The sequence below is a fragment of the Pseudorca crassidens genome, chromosome 1, assembly GCF_039906515.1.
Source record: "Pseudorca crassidens isolate mPseCra1 chromosome 1, mPseCra1.hap1, whole genome shotgun sequence".
NCBI classification, from domain to species: domain Eukaryota; kingdom Metazoa; phylum Chordata; class Mammalia; order Artiodactyla; family Delphinidae; genus Pseudorca; species Pseudorca crassidens.
In genome coordinates this window covers 33,483,740-33,496,498 of record NC_090296.1, presented here as the reverse complement: position 1 = coordinate 33,496,498, position 12,759 = coordinate 33,483,740, and the positions used below count along the sequence as shown (strand labels likewise).

General features: G+C 43.3%; 2 protein-coding genes across 7 annotated transcripts in view; one reads left to right on the top strand and one right to left on the bottom strand.

The window, feature by feature from the left end:
- DCAF5 (DDB1 and CUL4 associated factor 5) overlaps window positions 1-2,902 on the bottom strand; it is a 94,865-nt gene extending 91,963 nt beyond the window's left edge. The window contains exons 1-2 of one of the 5 annotated variants that reach the window (XM_067732340.1): window positions 2,551-2,902; window positions 1,672-1,740 (exon numbers count right to left, since the gene is read on the bottom strand). In XM_067732340.1, coding sequence (XP_067588441.1) covers window positions 1,672-1,740; window positions 2,551-2,764 — 283 coding nt within the window. In that variant the 5' untranslated portion in view covers window positions 2,765-2,902. Of the gene's footprint in view, window positions 1-1,671; window positions 2,062-2,189; window positions 2,344-2,550 lie in introns of those variants that run through there. The other 4 variants (XM_067732317.1, XM_067732323.1, XM_067732332.1 and 1 more) reach the window with 4 other exon arrangements.
- Window positions 2,903-3,032: 130 nt separating this feature from the next.
- Window positions 3,033-12,759, top strand: part of EXD2 (exonuclease 3'-5' domain containing 2) — a 94,238-nt gene continuing 84,511 nt past the window's right edge. The window contains exon 1 of one of the 2 annotated variants that reach the window (XM_067732377.1): window positions 3,033-3,515. The gene's annotated coding sequence lies outside the window, so the exon portion shown is untranslated. The remainder of the gene's footprint in view (window positions 3,516-12,759) is intronic. The other variant, XM_067732360.1, reaches the window with a different exon arrangement.

Sequence of the window (12,759 nt, the reverse complement as noted above, 5' to 3'; positions counted from 1 at the left end):
AAGGACCCTGCTCCTCTACAGACTAAAATTAAGATAAAGGAAATGAACTGGTCAAGTCTAGAGAAAATTGGGTTCATGGGGGAAGGTACTACACAAGGATTAACTGGTAGAAAATGGAGGCAACTTTTTAGCATCTTTAAAAAAGTGTTAATGGGGACTTCCCTGGTGGTCCAGTGGGTAAGACTCCACCATCCCAATGCAGGGGGCCGGGTTCATCCCTGGTCAGGGAACTAGAGGTGGCAACTGGGGCTCGGTGCAGCCCAAATAAATAAATATATATATTTAAAAAGTGTTAATGAACTTTAAATGGATGAAATGTATGGCATGTGAATTATATCTTAATAAATCTGTTACTTTTAAAAAGCGTCGCAGACGTAGAGAACAGATTTGAGGACACGGGGAGGGGGAAGGGTAAGCTGGGACAAAGTGAAAGAGTGGCATGGACATATATACACTACCAAATGTAAAACAGCTAGTGGGAAGCAGCCGAATAGCACAGGGAGATCAGCATAGGACAAGGAGATCAGCTCGGTGCTTTGTGACCACCTAGAGGGGTGGGATAGGGAGGGTGGGAGGGAGATGCAAGAGGGAGGAGATATGGGGATATATGTATAGTTGATTCACTTTGTTATAAAGCAGAAACTAACACACCATTGTAAAGCAATTAAACTCCAATAAAGATGTTTAAAATAAATAAAAAGCCTGTTAAATTGAGCAATGTATGACTACATTTATGATTTAATCAACACGATTAGCTCAGTCTGTAATAGCACCCCCTAAATTCCCTCACCCTGTAGGGTGCATTTACTTGTGTCTGGGAACATGTCTGTTGGAATACATCAGTCTGGGAAGTAGACAGGAGTATGATGAATACAGAAGTAGCAGCAGGGGAAAAAACTGGGAGCTCTGTAAAGAGCTCTTCCCCCATCTTTGCCCCTGGAATTTTTGGCCCTGTGGGGGAAGGAAGCTTTTGTTTGGGGTATGTCTCGAAGTGGAATATTAGATTTCTTCAGGAGATGATCTAGGACTAAAATCTACCTAGTCAAAGAGAAAACGATCTGAAGTGGAAAAGTCAAGTCAGTTCTGGAGAAACCCCAGAAGATTTATCATGAAATGATCACAAGTCTTATCTCTGTTACCCCCAAACTGGACTGCACGCCCCGTGTCACTTCCGAATGTTACTCGCGAAGAAGACGGATGCTTTGCCATGATCCCAGAAGTTTCTGGCGAGCTGCCCACTGACGTAAATTAGAAAATCATTCGGGGACCAGCCTGGGTGAAGCGAAGCGCCACGTCCAGCGCTGGGCTCCCCCTTCCTCCCTCTCGATATAGGAAAAGGGACGGGGTTGGGAGGGCAGAAGGCGAGCGGGAACGCCAGATCAGCCGTCTTCGCCCTCCTCCCCTGAACCGGGTTTCGGGGAGCCGCCCCCAGCGTAACCCATCCCCTCTCGCCAGCCGTGGGCCCGCGACCCCCGTGATGAGGGCGGCGGCGGCGAGCGCCCCCACGGGCGGCAGGAGCACCTCCCCCGGAGCAGCTATCGCCGCCACCCGCCCGGCCCCGGCCTCCCCGGGAGCAATAGGCTATCGATTCAGCTGCCTGTCGCTAGGAGCCCCGGGAGAGCGAGGCCTACACCGCCCGGCCAGAGCGCCGGCCTCGATTTCGCCACTTACCCAACACCGGAGGGGGAGCCGGGGGGCAACCAAGCCCAGCTGGGCGGGAGGAGGAGGCGCGGAGACCACCTGCAACGGCAGGCGCGGGGAAAGGGGGTGCGGGCTCGGGGCTCCAGCCAACAAGTCTCCCGGGGTCGTCCAGCCCCCCACCCCCTGCCTCGCAAGTTGCGCATTCAAGTTCAGGCCGGTGCCCCTTGGCCTCCAGAGCCCTCGGCACTCCCAAAGCCATAAGAAAAACAAGATACGGAAGAGGCCACTCTAGGACCCGAGGAGATGGCGCTGGGCCCGAGGGCGACGAGGGGGCGGCCCAAGGGGACCCGCTCGTCACCTCCCCTCCGTTCACTTGGAGTCGCAGCCCCGACCCCTCCGGCGGCCGGCCCTGTCACAGCCCGGCCCCCGGACCCAAAGCCCCTTCCCGGGACGACGGAGACAGGGGCTCGAGCTCCCCCCGCGCCGCCCCCGGCTTCCGGCGTGCCTCGGCCTCCTCCCCCACCAAATCGCTCAAATGCCCCCAGCACCTTTTAAAGTACGCGGAGGAAGAGTTTCCCATCAAACTTTGTCAAGCGGTAACCTCGCCCCCCTCCCCGACCCACACTTCCACCGCAGTCATCAGGAGAGATCACTTTACACTTGGGATAAAGCGAATTAAGGACCTGTCAACCATTTTAGGTCTTTTTTATAGAAGACATCCTCTCCTACCCCTCTCTCCCTCCCTCCCCCGCCAGGGTTTTAATTTGACACCCACCTTCCCACCGCCGAAGGGGGGTTGAGGAGGGAGGGGGTGGGGACGGAGGGCAGGAGGAGGGTGGCGAGGGAAAACGGAAAGGGGAGGTTGGAAGGGGGCCGGGAGGCGCAGGGAGGGGAAGGGGGTTGATTTACCTGAGACCAGCCACTGGCCTCCATTGTTGGAGAATTCAATGGCATTGACACAGCCGAAGTGGCCCAGGAGGTCCTTCTTGTAGAGGTTTCTGCAGCCTCGCAGGCGTCTCCTCTGAAAGTCCTGAGTGAGCAGGGGGTCCCCATGCAAGCCCCGCTGGGACAAGAAGCCCACCACTGACCTCATGCTGTCCCCCAGGCCAGCTCTCCTCTTCATGCTGGAACCGCCGCCGCCGCCGCTCGCGCCGCCGCCCCTCCCTCGGCCTCACGCGCGGCCGGCGCTCTCCCCCCACCCGACCCTCCCCCCGCGCTGCGATCCGGATGGTTCTTTAACCAGCCATAGCAGACGGAGCGAGGTGTGCAGACACTCGGTGGCGTTCGCGGCTTCCTGACGGTCCCCTCCCTCCCCTTCCCCCTCCCCTAGGCTCCTCCTTCTCCTTCTCCGCCTCCTCCAGCAGCTGATCCTCAGCTGCGGCCGCGCTTCCGCGAAGCGCGCGGCCCTTCCGCCGGCGGTGACGGGGGCCAGGGAACGCGAGTGGCGGCGGCTCCTCCCCCGCCGCGGGCTGAGGGCCGGAAAAACTCGGGCGGGTGGCCTCTAGACCGCGGGCGGCGGCTCGGCTTTCCCGCCGCAGCTCCTCCCCGCGCGAGGACCGGGGTCGCTCTGGGCGGAGGCCGGGCTGCACCCCCTGAGCGGTGCACTCTGTGAAGTTGGAGGCGCGCAACGATCAAAGTGGCCGCGGGGCTGCGGACTCGCCTTCCTCCCACAGAGGCCGGCGGTCCATCGCCGCGGCGAGGGTGCTCCCGGCTCTTTTTTTTCCGGTCCGGAAAATGCAGCCCGAGGTGGCAAAGAGGTGGAGGGAGGACTGCGGGCAGAGGCTCCGGTTGTTCTACCTCAGTTCGCCTCATCCTTGGGCCGCCCGAGCCCTGTCCAAGGGAAAGGAACCAGGAGTTAGGACTGGACACTCGGGGTAAGGTTGCTTGGGGCCCCCCAAAGAAAGTTTTGACACTACCCCCGCCCCATCCAGTTTCCTGATTTTCCCTTCTTCCAGCCGTTCAGTGAAAAAAGGCTAAACTGGGTTCCATCGGTTAGATGATGAAGTGGTATATGGGGAAAAAAGTGTGTGTGGGGGAGGAATTTTTAACTGAAAAAGAAAATTGCCAAAACCGAGTTGAGAAAGCTCAGGTAAGCAGAAAGTACCTCTGTTCATTAGTTCCAGGTACATCCGCAAGACACAAGATGCATTATTCGAAAATAGAAATATATGTTATTTAATTGGGTGCGGTGAGCCCCTCTTCAAGGCCTTGAGTGTGGAGCTCTGAGGCTGTACAGCTGTTAACTAGCAGCTGCGTTCCAGGCCAGAAGTAGCTGCACTACAGTCGTCTGGGAGCCTCCGCGGTGACCCCAGTGAGGAGACAGGTGTTAAGTGCCTTGGAATATTAATGGAATATTATTTCCCTAAACAGGAAAATGTGTAATACTTTCTTTTAAAAAGTTTAATTCTTAGGATGCTTCATAGTGTTTCTTCATTATAATAGCACCGTAAAGATCAGTAGTGATATACCATCTTGATTATAACCAACACCTTTTCTTCATAGCAACCAACATCTTTTCTTCATAGCAATGTCTTAATGTGTAATTAAACATGTATTTTCGTGATTATATCAGCATGTTCCCCCTGTAAGTTCTCTGAGAGCAGGGACCATGCCTATTCTGCTCATGGGTATATGGCCAGAGCTAGCACATGCTGGAACTGAGTAGCCACTCAAATATTTGTTGAATACATGAATGAAGTCAGGGAAAGGGGAAGAATGAGGAGGGGAAGGTAATGCATCAGTGTCAGATGCATTGGGTTTGAGGTAACTGTGCTTCATTCCAGTGGAGATGATTTCAAAGCCAGTTTCCCATCTCACTGTTCGTTTGCTTGACGTACTCAATCCACACATTCAAAAACAGGGAGCCCTCTGGCTCCTTCCAATTAATAGGACATCATTTATACCTACTTTGTTTTGCCTGGGGTGGGGTGGATGTGCACAGTAATGATGTGGTTGAAGTGGCCTTTACTGTGACAATATATGACACCCTCCCCTCCCCGCTCAAGCACATACTTCTCCACAATTTTAAATATGACTCGCTTTTCCCCAATCCCTGGAATAACTGTCCCATTTATCTCAGCCTAAAAATAGACCAGGATCCGATCACAAGCCAGCCCAATTCTAGGACTTTGCTGGATACTTCCTTAACTGTTCAGTGACCAGCCAGGACAGAAATGTAGGGACCTCTCAGTCTGTTTATATCCTACTGCTAGTCTGGGCAGCTTTTTGTAAGGAGAGTGCAGAAAATCTCTCTTATTCATGTAATTAGAGTTGCCAGATAAAATGCAGGATGCCCAGTTCTGTATGAATTTCAGATAAACAATGAATAATTTTTTAGCATAAATATGTCCCATGTAGTATTTGAGATATACTGAAATTATTATTCATTGTTTATCTGAAATTCAAATTTAATTGGGCATCATGTATTTTTGTTTGCTAAATCTGGCAACCCTAGCTATAATATAACCCAACTTCAGAAGATCAAGCCCCACCATAGCTGTTTACTTTTATTATGAATTTGACATAGTCCCTTGTGTCATTTATTGCAAACTAATAATGTACATAACGATATAACACAAACAATTAACTTCAATGACCATATAAGCTTGGCCTTTTTGATATAGGCATTTATTGTAAAAAAAATCCAGTGTACTTAGCTTAAAAATAGCAAATGAAATTGGACTCCTGAGTAATCTATCCAGTACATAGACTATGTGGAGGAAGAGGGAGAAAAAGTAAAAAATTCATATTTTTCTTACCTAGGCCAAGAAACTTCTGTATATTAACATTCACATTCAGAAAGCCTGGAAACACTGTTTTGAAAATTCATTCTGGAAAAACCAAGATATGGAAATTACTGAACATGGGAAGTCTTGCTTAATTGCTCCACCATGAGTTGAATACTGATTAAACATAGAATTGCCAGAAATTCATTTACTCTTTGACTTCTATTTTGCTTGGCCCTGATATCACTAAAGAAAAAGTAAAGAATCTTGAAAAGCACTAGATGCTAAGGAAATGTTCAAACATTAGAAATTGTTTGTTTTAAAAAATAACCTAAGAAAATGCTAAGCCCTTTCTCACACATTTACTAAATTTTAGCATATTAAGGGCTATGTATGGATACTAGCATCTCAGAAATTTTTCACTTCAAAATATTTTCAACTTTAAAATAAACTACTTATAGATAAGAGATATTAATTTAGACAACGATCAATGTGTCAAATATATGTATAATTTAACTGTAATGTCATTTTAAAGGATAAGTTATTGGTCATTTCAAACAGACAACAGTCAATTTTAATTTGGGGAAAAAAAAGAAATATCCATTTAAATGCAAATTCCTCCAACAAGATCTATAGGACATACATCCATTCTTTTTAAATGATAATTTAAGGGCTTTCCTGGTGGCGCAGTGGTTAAGAATCTGCCTGCCAATGCAGGGGACATGGGTTTGAGCCCTGGTCCGGGAAGATCCCACATGCCGTGGAGCAACTAAGCCTGTGCACCACAACTACTGAGCCTGCGCTCTAGAACCCACAAGGCACAAGTACTGAGCCCGCATGCTGCAACTACTGAAGCCCGCGCATCTGTAGCCGGTGCTCCACAACAAGAGAAGCCACTGCAATGAGAAGCCCGTGCACCGCAACGAAGAGTAGCCCCCACTTGCCGCAACTAGAGAAAGCCTGCATGCAGCAACGAAGATCCAGTGCAGCCTAAAATAAATAAATTTTTAAAAATTATAATAATAATTTTATTAGATATAATTGATATACCATAAAATTCACGTTTTTAAAGTTCACAATTCAATGGCTTTTTAGTATATTCACAAAGTGGTGCAACCATTACCACTATCTAATTTCAGAACATTTTCATTACCCCAAAGAGAAACCCCATTCACATTAGCAGTCACTCCCCATTCCTCCCCCCTCTTAGCTCCTGGCAACCACTAATCTATTTACTCTCTCTGGGTTTGCCTATTCTGGACGTTACATATGGGTGGAATCATATAATATGTGGTCTTTGTGTCTGGCCTCATTCATTTAACAGTGTTTTCAAGGTTTATATTTGTTGTAGCATGTGTCAGTACTCTATTTGTTTCTTAGACCAAATTATATTCAGTTGTATGGACAATACCACGTTTTGTTTCTCCATTCTTCAGTTGATAGGCATCTGGGCTGGTTCCACTTTTTCGCCATTATGAATAATGCTGCTATTAACATTTGTGTACAAATTTTTGTGTGGACATGTTTTCATTTATCTTGGGTATATATACCTAGTAGTGGAATTGCTGGGTTATATGGTAACTCTATGTTTAACTTTGTGAGGAACTTCCACACTGTTTTCCAAAGCAACTGACCATTTTACGTTTCCACCAGCAACGTAACATGGTTCCAGTTTTTTCATATCCTTGCCAATGCCTGTTATTGCCTATCTTTTTTTTTTTTAATTATAGCCATACAAGTGGGTGAAATGGTTTCCCATTGTGGTTTTGATTTGCAATTCTGTGATGGCCTTTGATGTTGAGCATATTTTCATGTGCTTATTGGCCAGTTGTATATCTTCTTTGGAGAAATGTCTGTTCAGCTCCTTTGCCCATTTAAAAATTATTTGTCCTTTTATTGCTGAGTTGTAAGAGTTCTTTACATACTTTAGACACAAGTCCCTTATCAGATTATAATCTTTATATATGTTTTCTCATATTGTGAGTTGTCTTTTCATTTTCTTGATTGTATCCTTTGAATCACAAAAGTTTAAAAATTTTGTTAAGGTCTAATTACATATTTTTTCTTTTGTTACTTGTACTTTTGGTGCCATATCTGAGAAACCCACCTAATGCAAAGTTACAGAGATTTACTCCTGTAGTACTTCTAAGAGCTTTATAGTCTTAACTCTTACATTTAGGTCTATGATCCATTTTGAGTTAATTTTTGTATATAGTATGAGGTAATGGTCCAACTTTATTCCTTTCCATGTGGACATCTAATCATCCCAACACCATTTTTTAAAAAGACTGTTCTTTCCTTCATTGAGTTGCTAGTGTATGGGCTTCCCTGGTGGCGCAGTGGTTAAGAATCCGCCTGTCAATGCAAGGAACATGGGTTAGAGCCCTGGTCTGGGAAGATACCACATGCCGCGGAACAACTAAGCCCAGGCGCCACAATGCAGAGCCCGCGTACCACAACTACTGAAGCCCACGTGCCTAGACCCTATGCTCTGCAACAAGAGAAGTCACCTCAATGAGAAGCCCGTGCACCACAACAAAGAGTAGCCCACGCTCGCCGCAACTAGAGAAAGCCTATGCGCAGCAACAAAGACCCAATGCAACCAAAGATAAATAAATTAATTTTAAAAAATTGCTAGTGTATAGATACACAATAGATTTTTGTATATTGACCTTGTATCCTGCAAATTTACTTAACTCATTTATTAGTTCTAATTGGTAGGTAGGTTTCTTAAAACTTTTATGTACAAAATCATGTCATGGGCTAATAGAAATACTTTTACATCTTCCTTTTCAATCCACATTCCGTTTATTTCTCTTTTTTTTTATCTAATTGCCTTGGCTAGAACCTCTAATACAGTGTTCAATAGAAGTAGTAAGAGCAGACATCTTGTCTTGTTCCTAATATTAGTCACCATTAAATATTGTGTAGGCTATGGATTTTATGTGATTCTGTTATCAGGTTGCAGAACTTCCTTTTTATTCCTAGTCGTAGAATGTTTTTATCATGAAAGGATGTTGGATTTTGTCAAATGCTTTTTCTTTGTATGCTGAGATGATCATATGGTTTTTGTCCTTTATTAATATGATTTTCATATGTTAAACCAATCTTACATTCCTGAGATAAATTCTACTTGGTCATGGTGTTTAATCATTTTTATATGTTGCTGGATTCACTTTGCTAGTGTTTTGTTGAGGATTTTTGTGACTATATTCATAGAAATGTTTGTTTTCAGTTTTCTTGTGATGTCTTTGGTTTTGGTATCAGGGTAATACTGGCCTTATAAAATGAGATGGAAGTCCATCGGCTATTTTTTGGAAAAGTTTGTGAAGGATTAGTGCTAATTCTTCTTTAAACATTTGGTAGGATTCACTAGGGAAGTTGCCTGGCCTGGGCTTTTCTTTGTGGGAAGGTTTTGATTACTGGTTCAATCTCTTGTTATAGTTCTATTCAGATTTTCTATTTCTTCTTGATTCAGTTTTGGTAGTTTGGGTGTTTCTAGGAATTCATATTGCTTATCTAATTTGTTGGCATGTTGATAGTATTCCCTTATAATTCTTTTTATTTCTGTAAAGTTGTAATAGCCCCTCTTTCATTCCTGATTTTAGTAATTTGAGTCTTCTCTATTTTCTTGGTCAGTCCAGCTGTCTTGTCAATTTTGTTGATATTTTCAAGGAACAAACTTTTGGTTTTTGTTTATTCTCTTTATTGTTTTTTGCTTCTCTATTTTATTTATTTCTGCTCTAGTCTTTATTTCCTTCCCTCTGCTTGCTTTGGGTTTAGTCTTTTTCTAATTTCTTAAATTGGAAGGTTATGTTACTGATTTGAGATCTTTCTTTGTAATATAGATATGCACAGCTATTAATTTCTTCCTAAGCACTGTGTTAGCTGCATCCTATAAGTTTTTGTATGTTGTGTGTTTTCATTCATCTCAAGGTATTTTCTGATTTCCCTTGTGATTTCTCCCATTAGTTAAGAATATATTGTTTAATTTCCACATATTGTGAACTTTCTAAAATTCCTTCTGTTATTAATTTCTAATATCTTTTTTTTTTTTTTTTGTCCACACCGTGTGGCTTGCGGGATTTTAGTTCCCCGACCGGGGATAGAACCTGTGCCCCCTGTAAGCACTGGACCGCCAGGGAATTCCCTCTAATACATTTTTTAAAAGGGGCATTTTTCACAGGTCTTGAAGTGAGTTTCCAGTCTGTGAAGTAATTGAATTCAGTAATTAAAGTCAGAGTATCATTTGTTACTAGAATTTTCAAATCACAATCCAACTTACTTTCCAGACATTTCGTTCAAGTTTTCCATGCATAATTCGTCTTTTGAAAAAATTTTTTAACATCTTTATTGGAGTATAATTGCTTTACAATGGTGTGTTAGTTTCTGCTTTATAACAAAGTGAATCAGCTATACATATACATATATCCCCATATCTCCTCCCTCTTGCATCTCCCTCCCTCCCACCCTCCCTATCCCACCCCTCTAGGTGGTCACAAAGCACTGAGCTGATCTCCCTGTGCTATGCAGCTGCTTCCCACTAGCTATCTATTTTACATTTAGTAGTGCATATAAGTCCATGCCACTCTCTCACGTCATCCCAGCTTACCCTTCCCCCTCCCCGTGTCCTCAAGTCCATTCTCTATGTCTGCGTTTTTATTCCTGTCCTGTCCCTAGGTTCTGCATAACCTTTTTTTTTTTTTTTTTTAGATTCCGTATATATGTATTAGCATACGGTATTTGTTTTTCTCTTTCTGACTTACTTCACTCTGTATGACAGACTCTAGGTCCATCCACCTCACTACAAATAACTCAATTTCGTTTCTTTTTATGGCTGAGTAATATTCCATTGTGTATATATGCCACATCTTCTTTATCCATTAGTCTGTCGATGGACACTTAGGTTGCTTCCATGTCCTGGCTACTGTAAATAGAGCTGCAATGAACATTGTGGTACATGACTGTTTTTGAACTCTGGTTTTCTCAGGGTATATGCCTAGTAGTGGGATTGCTGGGTCATATTGAAGTTCTATTTTTAGTTTTTTAAGGAACCTCCATACTGTTCTCCATAGTGGCTGTATCAATTTACATTCCCACCAACAGTGCAAGAGGGTTCCCTTTTCTCCACACCCTCTCCAGCATTTACTGTTTGTAGATTTTTTGACGATGGCCATTCTGACTGGTGTGAGGTGATACCTCATTGTAGTTTTGATTTGCATTTCTCTAATGGTTAGTGATGTTGAGCATTCTTTCATGTGTTTGTTGGCAATCTGTATATCTTCTTTGGAGAAATGTCTGTTTAGGTCTTCTGCCCATTTTTGGATTGGGTTCTTTGTTTTTTTTGATATTGAGCTGCATGAGCTGCTTGTAAATATTGGAGATTAATCTTTTGTCAGTTTCCATGCATAATTCTTCATGATGAATAAAGAAATCCACTTTGAAATAACCTTTATGGAGTGAAAGTGAACAGAAATTCTCAATGGCCAGGATTAGTCATTTGATATTTACTCAGTGGTATCTTCTGTGCTGTTCTATGCCAGCCATCTGGGTTTTGTATATTTGAAGTTTTCTTGACAAAATCATCATGAGCCAGCTGTTTTCACTTATTTTTAATTTTAGGTTTCCACATGAATTACCCCCCTGGTGAATGGGTTAAAACAGTTATTGTTTATTGCACTGGGTATGTAGTCACATAGCCAAGATTTCTTTTCCAGAGATGGTTCCATGGATATATAATGTTTATTGAGCATCTTCAGTCTGCTAAACACCATTTAGAAAATAAAATTGGGCAATGCCCCTTCCCCAAAGTAAAATATACCGAAGGAGAAGCAAGAAGATTCTTTGATAAAGATGTCAAATATAAATTGTCGTTGTGGGTTCAGTGGTAATCAAGGACAGGCTCCTGGAAAATGAACTGATCACAGCATGTATTTATAAACTTGTTTCCCCTCCCTTCTGAACAAACCACATGAACTCAAGATGTAAATAGTATCACCAGTATTCTTGACTATAGTATAGATCCCACTGAAGTTGGAGCTGGAAGTATGAGCTTGCTGAAGGATAATCATTATTCAAATCACAAAATGATAAAGCCCATGGGATCTCAGAAATCACCTGGTCAAATCCCTTCACCATTTTTTTTTTTAATTGGCATATGGTTGTTTTACAATGTTGGATTAGTTTCTACTGTAGAGCGAAGTGAAGTAGAGTTCCCTGTGCTATACAGCAGGTTCTCATTAGTTATCTATTTTATACATATTAGTGTATATATGTCAATCCCAATCTCCCAGTTCATCCCCCGCTCTTTCCCCCCTTGGTGTCCATACATTTGTTCTCTACATGTGTGTCTCTATTTCATGGTTGTTTTTTTTTTACATTAATTTATTTATATTTTACTTTGGGCTGTGTTGGATCTTCGTTGCTATGCACGGGCTTTCTCTAGTTGCCGCGAGCAGGGGTTTCTCTTTGTTGCAGTGCAGAGGCTTCTCATTGCGGTGACTTCTCTTGTTGCAGGGCACAGGCTCTAGAGCGCAGGCTCAGCAGTTGTGGCGCACAGGCTTAGTTGCTCCGCGGCATGTGGGATCTTCCTGGACCAGGGCTCGAACCTATGTCCCCTGCATTGGCAGGTGGATTCTTAACCACTGTGCCACCAGGGAAGTCCCTCATGGTTTGTTTTGATTACCATTGAATCTACAGTATCAAGAAGAGGTCCTGGTCACTAGTTGATAGGTGAATGAATCTTCCTGAAATGTGCCTGGTCAATACTCTCTTCTCTGTCATATCAGGTCCAGACTCCTTTATCTGCCTATCAAGTCCCTCCATGATTTGTCTCCACTGTATCTATAATTATATTTCCTGTTACTCCTCATCACACATCCACCAAGTAGGCTGGTAGCCCATTCTTCCCTGCATACGTATATGCTCACACTACTCTACCAAATCCTATACATATTTTGAGGTCCACTTCATCCATGCAAATCCTATATATACTTTGAAGTCCTCTTCTTCCACAAGCCTCTTTTCTAACAATTTTAGGCCACATTAGTTTTCCTTTCCTAAGATTCCTGTTATGGTTACAGTTACCATCACAGTTTACCATTTAAATGTTTAATATTTCTATATGCCTATGTAGTTTTAAAAAGTACTTCACATACTTTTTTTAAGCTTTGTAACAATCCTGCGTGGTTGGACACAAATTATTATTCATTAATTCCAGAAATGTTTTTGAGCATTTACAATGTACCAATGCCCTAGGAAGACACAAGGAATATAATAGTGGGTAAAAAAAGAAGACCCTGACCAATGTTCATAGTACTTATGAGACAGAGACAGACTTTAATCAAATAATCATGCAGTCAATGTAAGATTACAATACTAACAATTGCTAACA